Raw genomic sequence first — 17,849 nt, 5'->3', positions numbered from 1 at the left:
CCAGGCTCAGGAGCCAGCCAGCTAGGAGCAGCCAGGCTCTAGGAGCCAGCCAGTCTAGGAGCCAGCCAGGCTCTAGGAGCCAGCCAGGCTCTAGGAGCCAGCCAGGCTAGGAGCCAGCCAGGCTAGGAGCCAGCCGGCTCTAGGAGCCAGCCAGGCTAGGAGCCAGCCAGGCTCTAGGAGCCAGCCATGGCCTCTAGGAGCACCAGCCAGGCTTCTAGAGCCAGCCAGGCTCTAGGAGCCAGCCAGGCTCTAGGAGCCAGCCAGGCTCTAGTATCAGGCCGCCTCTGGAGCAGCCAGGCTCTAGGATCCAGGCATGGCCTCTAGGAGCCAGGCAGGCTCTATGGGAGCCAGCAGGCTCTAGGAGCCACCAGGCGCCATCCAGGTGCCAGGCTCCTTCAAGGCTAGGCTCCAGTCAGGATTGAGGATCCATCCAGACGCAAGGCTCCTTCCAGTTAAAGAGAAACCTAAAGCTCTGTCATTTAAGAGGGCTAGTCCCCCATTGATATGATACAGGTAAGGCTCTGCCATGTAAGTGGGTCAGCCCCCATTGGCACGATCCGAGAAGGCTCTGTCGTGTAAGGGGCGGGCTAGCCCCATTGACATGATCCAGAAGGGTTTGTCAGTCATAGGTCCTACCTCGCTGAAACTCTTGAGGCATGCAGACTCATAGACAGTAATCATGAAGTCTTCTGCAGGCTCCAGGTGCCTTCCAGGCGCAAGGCACCAGCCAGACGCAAGGCTCCAGCCAGGCGCGAGCGCTAGCCAGGAAGGAGGAGCCAATCAGGCACCAGCCAGGCGCTAGGCGCCAGCCAGGCGCAAGGCGCCAGCCAGGCGCAAGGCGCCATCTAGGCGCGAGGCTCCAGCCAGGCTCTAGGCGCCATTCAGGCGCAAGGCTCCAGCCAGGCGCGAGGGGCGCTAGACAGGCGCTAGGCGCCTGCCAAGCGCTAGCCAGGCTCCAGGCTTCACCCAGAAGAGATCTATATCAAAGAACGCCCTGGCCTTCTTTGAGACATTGTGATCTCCTAAGCACTTGATAAGTGCATTGATGATTCCTTCAAACAGCTGAGAATTAAAAGCGCATGAAGTGCGAGCTTTTCCGAATTCTTGTTCTTTCCCTAACAATATGTCATAAGGACATATTAGCTGTCACATACGGGAGATGCAACTCTGTGTTGACTTCCCATTATCCGAAGGATGTCAAGATAACCTTCGAGGGATCCTTCTCTCTTGGTTGATACGTGTCTGCGGATACATTGCTGGGATAGGGAGCAGATACTGATCCTTAACTAGTGAGTTAAATTTTATTTAACGTCGTGTTTTTTCTTTGGGTTGTTTGAAAGGAGTTTGTAGATAACTCTTTTCAACTTAAGCACTAACCCTAGTTTGTAGGATCAGGTGATCGGGATCGGTGTTGTGCTCCTTAATTATGCCACTAGGCATAGGCATATTGTCATGTAAGAGGCTCTGTCGAGTGAAAAAATGGATAAGACCCCATCGACAGACCCCACAAGAACTTTAGCCACTAGGTCAATCCTTCGCTTGAAGGCTCTTGAGGCGAGCAGATTCCTAGGCATTAGCCATGGAGGCTTCCGCCTGATCAAGTAGGAACCAAGGTTTTATTTATTATACCTACAACGTTATGTTGTTTACCTGTCTATTCAGTAAATAGTTGTCTCTTTCCCACCACCAAGGGTGTCAATCAGCTAAGTATATATCTGCTGGGTAAGTTCCATGTACAAAAAAATGATATTGTTAAGATACAATAAAGTTTTTGTACATACTTACCTGGCAGATATATACGATTGATGGCCCACCCAACCTCCCCTCAGGAGGACAGGTGGAAGAGAAAATCTGGTTCTAGAACGGTAATCGTTCCTATTCCTGCCACCCAGCGGCAGGGGCGGTAGATCACCTGACCTACCTGCAGCGTGTGCCGCGAAATTCGAATTTCTGTCGGGGACGACGGAGTCTATAGCTAAGTATATATCTGCCAGGTAAGTATGTACAAAACTTTATTGTATCTTAACAATATAATTTTTAGTTTTTACACCTCTGAACCGAAAAAAATTAACCCTGTATTTTTTCTCATCTGGTCACCTTAATGTATCCCACCGCCTGTCAATGTGGATTCAGCTATGTAGCTACTTTTTAAGATACTTGTATAAAAATGACATTTTTTTTATAATAAAGTTTCATATGTACTTACCAAGTAAGTACATGATCAGAGACCTCCCTCCTCCCCTCTCATGGACATAGGTCAGAAACGAATCGAGCTCTTCGAGCTGTGTTGTGCCTTTATTCTTCCCCAAAGTGGGTGCTATTTGTTTATACCAAAACAAAAGAGCGCAGCCGCAAATTTAAAATTTTGATCTGCCACGATAAGTAGAAACTAACAGTTTTGTAATTAGTACTTAGTAAGTATAATATATAAAATTTTATTTTATTATAAAAATAAAATTTTTCTGCTCACTCACCATAACAACCTGATCATTGCAATGTGCTTCTTCAACACTGATGTGATTTTTGGAGATCTTGCAGATAATGTTGCACAATGAATAGGAGGAGGAGGCACTCTTAAATTGCTCTACGTCTGCCTCCTCCATGTTAGTGAGAGTCCATGGGAACCCTTCCCCATCTTGATGCTCCAATACTTTCTTTGGGTGTGATATAATTGGAAGGTGTCTTTACATTACATGTCTACAGAGGGACTTTGCAAGCTGCACATGGGAAGGAGAAATGAAAGAAGCAACCAGTATTCATTAATTGCGAATAAGGAAATTTAGTTGGCACCGTTATGTTGTTACTTGGTCAGTCTGATGTAGCACCACTTAGTTTTGTGGGTCTCTTTCCCTTAAGGAGACAGTGCTTTTTGGCACTTTGGCATTTTTATTCTAATCGGCAACGACTGAACTATAATTCAGTAAAAAAAATTAGTGTCAAACAACAAATAGTAAGGAATGTGAAAAAAATAAATGAATCACAGCAATCAAAGCAAGATCAATCGGTCTCTCAGACTGGTCCTTGAGTGGTGTCATGTATGAGCACTCGCAGGCTGTATGCTTGGCATAGCAGTTTCCATGACAACAACAAATTCCATATGTCCTATACATATTCAGTTTTTGTTGCTTTGACGTATTTACATTTTATGGTAAATTTATTAAAAAAATTTCTTTGGATGATGACAGTTTTTTTTCATCAGGATCTCATTGCTTGAAAAATGGATGATGACAGTCTTCATCATCAGAATCTGAAAATGTTAATTTAAAAAAACATGTAAAATATTCGATGGTTTAATAGTGTGTGTCCTAATTGATAATATTTTTTATAGTCCTCCAGCAAATTTAATAGCTATTGCTAATGTTGCTTTGCTATATCTTATTTCATTTTTACTGCATTTAAACCTTTGTTTTTATACAATATTGCATTTGTATACTGTATAGGAAAAATGCTAACAAGAATTGGTTATTTTAAAAGGCAGATTCGGAGCGTGTCTTTAGGGTAAGCTAATAGAGGATTATGGTTTTGTCCCTGGTTTTCTTTTACTTCTGTTGTCTCTGTGATTAATATCGTGTGATTTGGTTATTTTAGATGATTAGCTTAATAAAGGAAAAGCTTAATCATTTTATGAACTTGTAAAACTCACCATAAATATTTAGTGGTGTGGCAATTAAGATTTTATATTTCAATATACCTTTGTTATTCTGGAACTTAACACTTGCATTTAGGGAGTACATACCACTTACAGTGTGCCTAGTGCAATGCACTATAGATGATACTGAAGGTTCTTGATTCTTTTAGACCTCTGACAGCATTGGTTTTCACCTTTGCTTTCTCTAGTCTTTATGGTCTCTTCCTACTTAGTTGTCATATATCTGTAACTGTTTTGCTCACTTTTTCTCCTTTATTGTCAAATAACAAGAGAGGGAGAACATTGCAAGAATACCTTGTGAGAATACCTGGTTTTATTGCATCCTAGTTTTTGCTGTAATTAGCCACTTGTCCCACTTACTACACCAGTCTCTTATCTATTCCAGATATGTTGAGTTAAACAGAAATTTTCATTTTGCACTTGATGGTAGTTAAATACTGCAAGAATATTTTTATCTTTATACCGTACAATATACTCCCAGAATGCTACCTTGTGGAACAGTAGGTAAGATAGGTCTAGGCTCAATAAAAATGCCAGCAATAGCAAATTGCTGTTGTCAGGCTTTAAATTATTATAATTATATAATTACAGCATTATAAAACTACTGAATCACATTTATATACTCTCCAAGGGCTTGGTAAGAGGATTCTGTTTTAGTGAGAGGTGAAAATCAGGGCAAGGTGATGCTAAATTAGTTGGGCAGCTATGTGGGAAGTGACCAAAGGAATGGAGGAAAGTTTGAAGTCAAAGGAATACCTGAGGACGCTGCAAAGAAATAGTACTTCTAAAGTGTGCTACAAAAGGCACATTGTAGGTAGTATGCTTTATTGTGGCATGTCACCTGATATACTGTGAATGAGATAAAGTATGACATAGCCTCAAACTTGTAAGTTGCAAAGCTTCTGTATTGATGGTGTGGGGTCAAAGACCATACTAAAATCAGTTTGAACAAGTCTGGACTCTACAAATTTCTCATGGACGTCACATGTACCTGAAGGTTTAATGTAAGGAAATTAGCTCTCAGGAACTAGTGTCTTGTTCAAGAATGAGGGTGTAAAGTTCAGCTTTACATCAACCATAAAGAGCACTTGAAGGATGAAAATTAGTTTTATGAGTGTTACAGCTGGCATTTCTGCAACCCTTTCGAACAGGCACCCTATTTGTGTCAGCACAAAATGAAGTATGGATATATTTTTTCCACAATATTCTAGGCTCATGTTATGCTGATGTTTACCTGAAGAGGCAAGTTATCTCAAACAGAGCTTAGCATAAGCTGGAAAGGTAAGTGTGCATTGTGTGTTGTGTGGAGCCACTGGCCTTGATAATGAGTGTCATTTATCTGGTTGTGTGGTTTGGAGACTAATACTACTGTACTCTTTAAAATGTGTGTACTATTCCAATAGGCAACAAGAACTGCATTAAGAATCTGTTTCATCATTATGAAATACAGTACTCCAAATTTATTGGTAAAAAATTATTTAGCTTTGATGAAAAGGTGTTGATTTAGGGGTTCTTGAGTTATTGCTGTTATTCAGTTGTTTGTTTTCAAGTACTTGAAAAGGTTGGGTGTTAGCACTTTGTTTTGAAGAATGATGCTTATTTAGTTGATACAGTTTACGTATTGTTAAAGGAAATTAATACGTACTAAGCTCTAACAGTATCTTAAAGAAAATATCCAATTTTTATTGGCTTAGGCCCGTCATAGTTTGGATGAGAGTGATGACTGTTTGGATTTTGAGATCCAGGCTCCTGCACACCCGCACCTAGAAAACCTCAGCATAACAGGTGTGGTCAGCGATTCACGTCTACGTTTTCTTTTGAGCCATGCACCAGCAGTTCGTAATTTACATTTAGATGGTGAACTTGAATGGCTTCATGATGACATGTTCAAGACACTTCTGGATGAGAATCCTCTAACAAAATTGGAGGTAAGTAAAATTTATTTCAGGTTTGTTGCTTAGTTTTTTCTTCCAAACAAAACTGAAATTAGTCTTGATAATTGAGATACATTTTGATGATGGGAGAGTGAATATAAAATTTTGTAACGATAAAGGGATTTTGACGAAGGAAAAATCTATTTCTGGGTGATTGGCTCGTGTCGCCCTATGAAAGTATCCTTAATATCATTCTTTCTAGGTAAAAATTAGCCTAAAATTACCAGAGAAAAACAAATTAAGAAAATGTCAGTAAACTGACTCGCTCACTCTTAAAAAGAAAGTGTCGGTATGATATAGGGGCGGAGTGTGGAACACTACCACGAGCCAAACACCAATTAGAACTTCCTATCAGAATCCCCCCAAGAGAGAGCTGATACCAACGGCGATGCAGCCTCTACTACTACTACTAGAGGACGCCACGGACAGCAGCGCCCCTAGCGGACATCCTTAATTAAAACACAGTTAAATACATCTTGTCCTGCAAGGGGGGGAAAACAAACCATAAAAAGGGGGGGTGTTTCATAGGGCGACACGAGCCAATCACCCAGAAATAGATTTTTCCTTCGTCAAAATCCCTTTTCTGGGCTCAGCTCGTGTCGGCCTATGAAAGAGTACCAGAGAAACAGACAAGATGGGAAAAAAGGGAACAATGAAAAACAGTTTAAAATGATGGATATAATATAAGTAAATCAATTACAGCATACAAATTAAGCACTTAAACAACTAAACTCTTATATTAAACAGTAAAATAATTAGAATGTTAGTAATCTTAAAGTACTTAAATGGTAATTACAGTTAAATTACAGAGATGCATGTAAAATAAGGAAAAAGGAGATTTACTTAACAAAATTACAAAATATACAAACTCATGTGTCCTACCCTAGCATAAAAATAAGGGTAGGTACACTGAAATCCATCATCAATACAAATATTCCAAAATATATACAAACACATTGTGACTGAAGTTCATCATAAATACAAAATGGTGAATATATACAAACATATTGTGTCCTACCCTAGCATAAAAATAAGGGTAGGTACACTGAAGTACATTATCAGTACAAATGTGGATGTCCCTAGCAAAAAAATAAGGGACAATCCACTATATATACAACGGCTAAGGCTATGATGTTTGAGTAGCCTGACGATAGGGTGAGGCATGTTGGCTGATGTAGGTAGAAAGGAAAGACCTGGAAGCATCTATACTACAACTACTAAACAGTATCAGGGGAAACTATGTTTCCCGCTGCTACTGCTGAAAACTTTAAAGATTCCAAGGACTTTAAATAATGCCGTTTAAAGACTGTCGGGGGATTTCCATCCAGTATACTTTCTAAGATCCTCAAAGTTCATATGTTGAAATAATTTAATTGAGGTGGCTACTCCCTGATATCATGTGCTTTTGGAAATGACTCAGGGTTGGCTTGTTTAATGAAGTAAAGGATTTGCTGTCTAATGCCTTTAAACTGATAAAGTACCACCTTTTTCTCTCATGAAGAGAGCACCTGAGGATCTAGAAGAAGTACGAGATAGAAAGGCTCTAAGAGTTGATACTGGGCAGAGAGAAGGATCCTGTGGAAGTGGGATAACCTTCCAATGGCGACCACCTTGCAAGAGGATCTTTCATTTTTGGGCTAAAAAGCTACGATCCGGAGCAAGTAGAACTTCTCCTGATGGGGGAGGAATTCCACATGAAAACCCGGGCATCCCCCCTGGATAGAGCCGACAGTTCTGAAATTCTAGCTCCTGAGGCTAGGCTTAATAAGAATAATGTCTTCCTCAGGAGCATTATGAATGTACAAGATGAGTTGTCAGTATCTGAAGCTAGTTTGAGGACATCATTTTAAGAACCATGAAACTGTAGTAGGCTCTGGGAAGGTCTAAGTCTAGCACATGCTTTAAGGGATCAGATGTGAAATAAGATTCAGTCAAATCTATCTGAAACCTACTTGAAAGATTTTCTTCAAAGCCGATTTATGAGTGGTAATCGTGCTAGCTGCTAAACCTTTTTCAAATAAGGATCTGAAAAAGGATATAGCCAAATTAACTGTCATGGTTGTAGTGTTCGATTCTCTCAAGAAAGATTGCTAATTTTTTAACAGCTGAGTCATATTGTCTAATGGTTGACTCTCTCTTATCTGATTCTAGGAAGAGAATATTCTGTGGATCAATGTCAGCATCTTTATTAGCCGCAAACTTCATGAAGTCCATAAAGTTAGGGTCTGGAGAGTTCCTGAGAAGCGAACACAGTCCTCATTTGTACTGATTGTGATAGTTTGGGATTGGGGATCCGTTGAGGTCGGAGACCCAATTCCAAAAGAAGAGGATACCAGTTGCTCTTGGGCCAGTCCGGTGCAATCAGAGCTACTATCCCTTTGAAAGACCTTAGTTTGTCTAGGACTTTCAAGAGAAGATTCACTGGAGGAAAAACATAAATTCTCCTCCACTGATTCCAATCCAACGACAGGGAGTCCGTGGCATAAGCCAGAGGGTCCAGGTTGGGGGCCACATAGCAAGGGAGCTTGTGGTTCGCTTGTGAGGCGAAGAGATCCACTTGGAGACCTGGGACTCTCCGGCTTACCCACTGGAATGACCCGACGTCCAGAGACCACTCTGATTCCAGAGGAACTGACCGGGACAGGGCGTCTGCTATCACATTTTCTTACTCCTGCCAGGTGAGTGGCAGACAGATGCCATTTGTGTTTGTTTGCTAATGCAAAGATGGCTATCATGACATGGGGTTCACATGCTTGGATTTGGACCCTCCTCTGTTGATGCAATGAACTACCACTGCACTGTCCAAAACTAGCCTTAGATGAGACTTCTTCAGGGGAAGCAGTCTCTTCAGAGTAAGAAATACTGCCATTGCTTCCAACACGTTTTCGTGTGGAGCTGGCGAAATTGAACTGACCAAGTCCCCTGAACCTGTTTGAACTGAGAGTATCCCCCCCACCCCCCCCGGCCCACAGGGATGCATCCGTGTGAATGGTTTAGCACTGGGAGGGGATATTGAAGGGGTACTTTCTTGGCTAAGTTCTTTACTTTTGACCAAGGCCGTAGTTGGTTGCGGAGGATCTGTGGAATTACTGACAACTTGTCTCGATATTTGGAGTTTGCTTTTGACCGCCAAATTCGATTTATATCTTTCAGCCGTTGCTTTCAGAAGGATATCTGTTACGAAGCAAACTGAAGAGACCCTAGGATTCTCTCCTGGTTTCTTCTTGACGTTTGTCTGCATTTGAGGAATTGCCTGACAGATTTTGTACTATTTCCGTTCCGTTTGACCACTGGAATTGATAGATTGTGGAAGACAAATCCCATTGGATTCCTAGCCACTGAAAACGAGATTCCGGAGTAAGTCTGGATTTCGTTTGTTTATCTGGAACCCCAGATGTTCCAGAAAGTGAACTACCTTTTTGGTAGCTTTGAGACATTCCTCGACTGTTGGTGCCCAGATCAACCAATCGTCGAGGTATGCCGCTACCATGATTCCCTGAGCTCTCAATTGTTGTACAACCACTTCTGCTATCTTTGTGAATACCCTGGGGGCTACATTCAGACCGAAGGGCATCACTTTGAATGAGAATGTCTGATTTCCTAGCCTGAATCCTAGGAATGGGCGGAAGTGCCTTGGCTAAGGCGGGATATGATTAGTATGCGTCTGTAAGATCGATGGAGCATGTGACGGCTCCACGCGGAAGTAAGGTCCTTACTTGCGAGAGGGTAAGCATCTTGAACTTGTCGCAGCGAATGAAAGAGTTTAGCTTTGACAAGTCTAGATTACCCTTCTTTTTGTTGAGCCTTTCTTTGGCACGCTGAATAAGCGACCTTGAAATTTTAGATGTTTGACTCTCGCAATAGCTCCTTTCTGAAGGAGTTCTTCCGCGTAATCTATCAATTCCTTGACGGTATCTGATGAAATGATTTGATTGGAGGAGGATCTTGATCCAACTCCAGCCTAATCCTTTGGACACTATGCTCTGTGCCCAATTGCTGAACCCCCACCTGTGGCGGAAGAGGAACAGCTCCCTCCTACCTGGGGAGCCTCATTGCTGATGGGCGGGTTGGCCACCACGCCCTCCTCTGAACTGTCTACTCCTCGTACCCCTTCTGCTCCACGCTGACGCAAAGTAACCTCTCGCCCTACCTCTCGGTTGAGGGGGGAGTATCCTTGAGCCTCATAAGCAGGGTTGAAGGCCGGCGAGATAGCGTAGGAAGTGGATGGTTGAGATTGCTGGGGCACCAGGAGGAAAGGTTGGTTCTGCTTAGAGGTGGAAGGTTTGTCCCTGTTGGGTAACTGGGACTGCCTGCACAAATTGCTGCTGTTGCTGGAGTTTTTTTATATGGCTGGAACCTCTTACCAGCCTTCTTTGGTTTCTTGCCAGCAGTGGGAACGGATTCCTGTTTCCTCTTTGAGGAAATACCCCACCTAGCTCTAAGGCTCTGGTTGAGTCTAGCAGCTTCGTGGTGTACCTCGTTCACCGCGGACTCTGGGAAGAGATCCGCTCCCCCACATGCTTGCAGCCAAGAGTCTATTAGGCTCATGCCTGATGGTGCACTCTGTAAGACATGCTTCCGGCAGTTCCTCCTGAGCCTGGAAGAAGTCAAAAGCGTCCGTTAGAACCGTCTGAAACTGAGATTTCGCCAGAATCTTGAACAGCGGTTCCGTAGCGTAAGAAAGGGCAGCCATTTCTGTGATGATGAGGGAATTGAGGGACCTGCCAAACCTAGTTCGCGCATCGAACTCTGCCTGGATTAGGGAATCCGGCAGCCTAGGTAGTTTCTCACCGAACTGGTCCATGGCGCAGTCCGGCTTGAGTTTACCCAGCGTGAACGTAGCTGGCAAGTTTTCCCACAATTCTCCGAAGGCCGGGAAGAGCGGAGAAGTAGACTCCGCCTCCCTCAACTGTGGAATGGGCTCATCCTTGAGGACTGCCTGAAGGGACTTCTCCACTAATTTCGTGGCGAACGGAAGAGAAACCTCCTCTTTCGTCGCGAAAATAGTGAAACGGGACTTCTTGTAGGCCTGGAGTTTTGGAGTTGTTAGGGTGTTGATAGTACACTCCCAGTCCTCAAGGCAGTGAACCCATTCCCGCTGGGCGTGATCTCTACTATAAAGGACTGACTCCTTAGAGATTTTGTCTTCTCTCGTCAGAGCCGTTGGCGTCAGCCTAGCATACCCGATGAAAGGCTGCGTCAGACCCGGAGGGTAGAACTCGAAGTCCTCAATCCTTCGAGTTCCACACTCCGAGATAGAGATCATTCCGTCTTTGAATGGAGCGTAGGCAGCTACTCTCCATGGGTTTCTCCATAGAGAAACGCTGGCAAGGAGTCATATGGCGGGAGTTGAAGAATCCCCGTGCTAGATGCTGGGAGACTGGGGGAGGAGCCTGAGCTATCCCGCATACTCGGTCCATCATTTTCCTCGTCATTCTTGTTTTAGAGAGATCCTGGATTTGACTGTCCAGATTGAGACAGACTGTTTGATAACTGCGCAAAAAATCTGCTCGAACCGCGTTCCCAGTGCGGAGATTTGTGAGCCTACTAGCACGCCCACCTGTTCCATCACCCCTGCTGAGAAAGTAGAGGGATCAAAGGTGCTGGTGCTTGCTACCCCTACCGGCATAGCCGGAGTGGAAGCAGTGGAGGCGGGAGAAGGCAGTGACTCGGCGGGAGCGCGAGCCTTCTCCTTCGAAGCCTGCTTGTTCTGGAGCTCTTTGATTGAGAAGAGCTCAGCTTTGCCTTCACCGCATCGGCATAGGAAGTCGACGACTTCCTAGCCGAAGAAGACGAAGGCGACTTTCCTAGAAGTCGACTTAGATAGAGTCTTCGGTTCTCTCTTTCCCTTCTCCTTAGGAGGTACAGAGAGAGCGGGAGAGCGAATAGGGATCTCAGATCCCGCAAAGCCTTGGAATGAAGCGGAAGAAGAGGGGACAGGAGAAGATCCAGGAGCGCCCAAGGAAAGACCTTGGGCGCCCGACATACCTACCTCAACCAACAAATCCTCCCCACCTACCGCCATGGGCTCAAGGTTAAGGTCCAGGGCAGCGACGTCCGGGACCGACTCCTGGGAGGCTACGACCCCAAATGATTGCTGGAGGTCTTGCTGGATGGAGGCTATCAGCGGGGCAGCGGACAAGGGGTCAACGTAACCCGTCGACTTGCCCGCGGGGAAGATCTGGACGGCCAGCTTCCTGTCCAAAATGTAGGGCTGGCCCTTGGCGGCGTTCTTCCCGAAGCCGCCCACCCACGCTTTCAGGGTGGCGAGGGCGACTTCCCTCACACCGGTAGCCTGAAAGAAAGGTGAGATTAGCTGTCAATTGTGGAACGGGGTTAACAAACTTACGACTAGAAGTTGTTAGTAAAGTAATAAGTAAGCCTATAATGGACTTACCCCATCTCCCAGCTGACCGACCAGGTCGTAGCAGATGGCGCAGGCTTCAGGATGCCAGACGATCGTCTCGTTGAACGACGTGGCACAGGGGGCGTGAGACCTGCATTCATCATGTCCACAGGGGTCGAACAGCGTCGCGTTACAGGCTGGGACCTGGCAGTTGGTAGCCTGTAAGTGAAAAAGTACATGAGTACCAAGTAAACACTTACAGCCTAACATATGCTCCGCTGGTGCCGGAGCGATAAAGTTAGATAAAACCAGAGCCCCGCCAAATACGTGTGGTAACCAGGTTGGTATATAGGCTATGGCTCCGCCGATGCGGAAGCACAAAAAGCAACCAACTAGGAGTGGTGGTAATGGAAACCACGACGGAAAATGGCGGGGATGGTTTGATAAAATAATAATAATAACACACAATTCATTGTAAAATATTGTATAATTAAGGGTAATATCCTTAAAATAACAATAATAAAACAACCTCTCTCCGCCCGTCTACTAGAAGAGTGCGTAGGTAAGGGGTAAGCTCCCTTCCGGTAGCGGGGGAGAGATATATAAGGATATAGTAGGCAAGCAACCGACCACTCGTAGTACCCACCCCGCCCGCTAGCGGAGCCAGTAACCTATAACCAAAGGTGCCCCGGCTGCGACGGAAGGCTCCTTTCGTATCGTAAGGGAGGTGGCTGAGCAACTGGGGAGGGGGGGAGGAAGGTCTCGGCGAAACACGGCGGGAGCGAGAAAGGAGGGAGGGATGGCCTACTCCTCCCCGCCTCACCAACTACCCGCATGGAGACCCATGGAGACCCGGTCCTCATGTGGTCGCCCTATACCCCCCGCTGGGAGGAACCCCTGGTCACCTCCGAAAGGATGAGAGAAGGTGATGAGGTTGTCATAACAACCAAGGGGTCCCCCAGCTCCTCCCTATATCAGAAAGGGAGGGAAGGGGCAGGGTAAGGTGCTATGGAACACGTGACCGCAAGTGGCCTAGGCCGCGAGCAACACAACCGTGGTAGGGCCACGTGAACCAAGCTGTACCAATACACGGAACAAGCACCTAGGCTAGCCTAACACCCTAAATAAAAAATATACATCGAAAGGTGGAAGAGACACTTTTAGTAAAAGAGAAAGAAGCCCAGGAGGAGGCAGACTGTTCCAAGAAACAGAAGCCTACTCGGAGCCAGCGATAGCCGATGTAGAGCAAGAGCCGGGATGCTGGGCCGGAAAAATTAATAATAGCCCTAAATACCAAGCTAAGAGAATGGTAGGAGGGCTGAACTAGCTAAAACTCGATGTAAAACAATGAATGTGATAAAGTAAGCCCATAAGTATAAGAAGTCCCAGTATGGAGGACCGGGAATTCTTACGAGGCGGCATGGCCGCCACGAGACAACCGGGGAACCGTATATGACCTATTAAGAGGAAAATACTGGTACCCGGAAGATAAAACTGTGGTAAAATATTACTTATGAGTTACTTAACTTAGCCGTGGCAATTGCAGAGCGTTCCATCGTAGATAGTACGGATAAAATCCAATAAAGCACGAGCACAAGAAAATGGCGACTTGTCGCTAGCGCTAAAAATTAAGGATGTCCGCTAGGGGCGCTGCTGTCCGTGGCGTCCTCTAGTAGTAGTAGTAGAGGCTGCATCGCCCGTTGGTATCAGCTCTCTCTTGGGGGGATTCTGATAGGAAGTTCTAATTGGTGTTTGGCTCGTGGTAGTGTTCCACACTCGCCCCTATATCATACCGACACTTCTTTTTAAGAGTGAGCGAGTCAGTTTTACTGACATTTTCTTAATTTTGTTTTTCTCTGGTAATTTTAGGCTAATTTTACCTAGAAAGAATGATATTAAGGATACTTTCATAGGCCGACACGAGCTGAGCCCAGAAAAGTTTTTATCATAAGTTTACAGTTGCTTTATGGATTTGGTGAATTTTTTAAATATTTGTGTTCCTCAGTATTGTGGAACATGTTGCATGGATTTGAGAATAAAATTGCCTTTTTTAAACTTTTCAGTACGTATGGTTTAATGTGTCTACGACAATCACACTGAATACAGTACGTCTCTTGCTGCTCCATGAAAATTCAGTTCGCACCATTGGTCGCTTGTGTCACATGGCTGAATCCACAATGAGTGAGTATCAAGAACTCCAGGATTTAGTTCGCCAAAGGAATCTTGATGTGAAGCTTATATGGGTGACAGATGAACGAAGCAGGTAACACTGCATCATGGTAAAACTTTGTGATGTCGCCTGATAAATGTTTACCTCTTTGTAGAGTATGACACAGTAAAATGGCGGCTAACTGAATGAATGCACAATATATATATATATATTTTGAATCGAATGTCCTGTGTAATATTTTGAACAATGCACACTTTTCTCTAGGAACTTCAGTTATCCGCAAAGAGTTAAAGATTATTATGGAATGGAACTGCGTGTGAGACAAGCTTTAATGATTTTTCAAGTGATGCCAATGAGTATTTGTGATACAGTATTTTTTTAATGTAATTTAACCACTTTAAAGATAGAAAATATATTACATTTAGTATTTGTGACTGTAAAGTGTACTGCATTCAAAATGTAGCCTGACCTTAAAAAATGGGAACTAAATGCAAGAGTGATTGTTTGTTGTAATTCTCTTGACTGAAAATTTTTTAGTTTTGCAGTGCAACTAAAAATGGTAGATTGGTCAGCTGAAGGTTCGTTGAACTTTGTTGCTATGATTTTTTATACATGACAGTAATTGACTGGCAGCTATTGCACCTATGCATTAAATCCACGAGAAACTCAGGAAGACTGAAATCAAAGGGACTACATGAGCCTTAGGTTTTGACAGTAAAAATCTTGTAGTTTTTGTTGTCAAGACATGTCATTATCAATCTTTAATGGAAGGAGGTAAGTTAAGGTATTAAATTCTAACCTTCTTTGCCTATTTCCATGCTAGATGAATACTTTTTATCTTCTCATAATTTGTGTTAAATTCAAATTACTTTGTTGAGAGCTATGCAATATGTACTGTATTGCTAAATAAATTAGTCAAATTACTGTATAATTGTTTGCAAAATGTTAACTGACGCAAGTGATTGTCCTGGTAATTATTTTCAGTCTCAAGTTTCCAAATCTTTGACTAGTTTCCACTTGTAGATTGCAGTTTTCCCTCCTATCAGAACCTTTCTTGACAGTTTCTGAGATGTAAGTTATGAAAAATACAAATTGGTTAAAAATTTGTCATTTTTCATAATCTGTATATTATATGTTTTTTAAGTGGAGGCAATCATCTAAATCAATTTGTTGTAGTTTAATGACAAAATACTGAATTTTAGACTTTTTGGATGAAAATTAACATTGTCAAACTTAGACAAATGCTGAGGTATTGTCTTAACTCACTCCTAGTTGGAATCAACAAAGATTTTTCCAAATTGGTAAATCTGAACAGTAAGCATTTTCTAGGATTTAAGATCAGTATTAATGTTCTCACAGTCTTGTGTGACTTTTCATGTAACTAAATATACCTTAAAATGGTAAATAGAAATAAAGAGGGTGGTGTATAAGTGATCTCTGGTGCTTAAGGAGGTATTGTACTTTAATATTATGACATGAATTAGCAAAGAGAACAGTGAAACTATTTTATAATTAGACTTGACTCTGAAATCAATATCATAGTATAGCTATACTTGTACAATATTCGGCTGCACAATATTATATAGGAGGTTGGTACTGTATTACCTTTTGAAGTGCCATCCTGGATGCAGCAGGTTTAAAAAGGAAGAGGAATGTTCCTTAGTTGCCAATGATCTACAGTGTGCTGCGTACAGCAAACTGTAAGCAGTACAAAAGGTTCTTTGCAGCACTCTTCCAGGCTTTAGCTTCTTTTCTTCGTGCCTTGTACTTTCATTAGTTTCATGTGGTCACTTCCAGCTTAGCTATCTGACTATTTCCCACTTTTCATTAAAGTTTTATTAGTCACTTGAAAATAACTAATTTCTACCATTCTTGTTAGAGTACAAATGACTCTAGCGTTCAGGTTTAATTACGTCAGGAAAGAAGCATTGCTAATAGGTGATGGTTTAATTTTTTTATTATAGTAACTTTCAGAACAATGCACCAGTTGTATAGTTTAACTCCTACTAATTAAGTTTTGTTAAATGCTTAGTTTTCTTACATGAGCTGATTACCATATTGCCAACCTTCCAAACCTTTGAATGTATCTTAGCTTTTGTAATATGATCTCCCATAGTCTTTGGTTTGAATTTCTTGCCTAAAAGCACCATACAGTAAAGCTTACTTACCTTTCATTTATTCATTCAGCATTACAGGCGGTCCCCGGGTTATGACGGTTCCGGCTTACGTCGTTCCGAGGTTACGACGCTTTTTCTTAAATATTCAATGGAAAAATCCGTCCTGGGTTACGACGCTTGTTCCGAGGTTACGACGCTGACGCTTCCGACGCTCCGAGTTAACGACGCTTTTAAAAAACGCATACTATGATAAAAATCCTTTATAGTTTAGCACAGTATATTAATAAAAATAAGTTTCTGGTTAGATTACAACAAAAATTTTGAGGTTATGATGATTTTCGACACTTTTTATGTCATATTTTTCAATGTTTTTTAGTGACGCCTCATATGCGGAACTAGTTTCCGAGCGAATGAATACATACTAGCTTGCGGTGCGCAGAGTTTACATATAACAGTCCAAAAGCGCAAATAATGAAAAAATCATTGCTTGTTTCCAGTAATAATAACAAAACGAAGTTTCTGGTTAGATTACAACGCAAATTCCAAGTATCCAAGGAGAGACATTATCCAGTAATTTGATCAGAGAGAGAGAGAGAGAGCGCTCCGAGTTAAGGACAGAGAAGTGTTCGTTTCATTAAACGGCCTCTGACTCATGCCAGTAAATGTTTTGTTGATACTAATAATATAAGCCTATTTAAAGATACGTTTACTTTAATTAGTCTATATGATACGTAAATAGTAATCAAACTGTTCTTGTAGCCTCAAGATTTGGCAAAATCGAAGTATCCAAAGAGAGACATTATCCAGTAACTGGAACCTTGACATACGAATTTAATTTGTTCCGTTACCATCGTCGTATATCAAAACAGTTGTATCTCAAAGCATTTTTTCCCATTAAAAATAATGTAATATGAAACCACACCTAAACACAGCTAAATTACATATAATATACACAATTTATACACAAATAAACAAGTAATAACACACATAATGATAAAATAACATAGCAATGTGATAAATGATAATAAATGTTAATAAAATCAATTAAAAAAAGAAAGGAATTTTACTTACCACAACGAAAGATGACGTGAGGCCAGCAGGGGGAGGAGGTAGGGAAGGGCTGTGGCAGGGAACGATTTGTTCTCTTTTTATTTACGTATGTACACTAATAAACTACGTAATAACACAAATGAAATAACATTGCTAAACTATTTTTATTTATTTTTTTATCAGTTCGTAGTTTAGAAATAATGGTGATGCCTTTGAAAGGTTTTTATAGCTTCCTTCTGCTTGATGATCGTGGATATTGTAGAAGGATTTCGACCATACTCGTTTGCCAAATCGACGATACGAACGCCACGTTCATGCTTTGCTATAATTTCATGTTTTGCTTCCATCGAAGTAATTTTCTTGGGTTTTTTCTTATCACCTGCTTTGTCTTTAGCTTTGAAACCCATGGTTAATAATAAAATAGACAAAATAACACGAAAAATAGGCGCAAATACAACGAACTAAACAACGACGTGTTAACATGCAGCACCAACAAACAAACAGACTGAACGCCATTTATCGGTCGCCTATACAACTAACACTCATCGCAACCATCGTATCTCAATATTTCGTTGTATATCAA

General features: G+C 42.4%; 1 protein-coding gene across 2 annotated transcripts in view; it reads left to right on the top strand.

Moving 5' to 3' along the window:
- Positions 1 to 16,956, top strand: part of LOC135198466 (uncharacterized) — a 79,073-nt gene extending 62,117 nt beyond the window's left edge. Inside the window, exons 5-7 of one of the 2 annotated variants that reach the window (XM_064226036.1) lie at positions 3,475 to 3,498; positions 5,344 to 5,577; positions 13,993 to 16,956. In XM_064226036.1, the coding sequence (XP_064082106.1) occupies positions 3,475 to 3,498; positions 5,344 to 5,577; positions 13,993 to 14,196 (462 nt within the window). In that variant the 3' untranslated portion in view covers positions 14,197 to 16,956. The remainder of the gene's footprint in view (positions 1 to 3,474; positions 3,499 to 5,343; positions 5,578 to 13,992) is intronic. The other variant, XM_064226037.1, reaches the window with a different exon arrangement.
- The last annotated feature ends 893 nt before the right edge of the window (positions 16,957 to 17,849 follow it).

Source organism: Macrobrachium nipponense, chromosome 22 (genome assembly GCF_015104395.2).
Source record: "Macrobrachium nipponense isolate FS-2020 chromosome 22, ASM1510439v2, whole genome shotgun sequence".
Taxonomy (NCBI): domain Eukaryota; kingdom Metazoa; phylum Arthropoda; class Malacostraca; order Decapoda; family Palaemonidae; genus Macrobrachium; species Macrobrachium nipponense.
The sequence above is the reverse complement of the archived record's forward strand: the minus strand, read 5'-3'. Positions and strand labels throughout refer to the sequence as shown.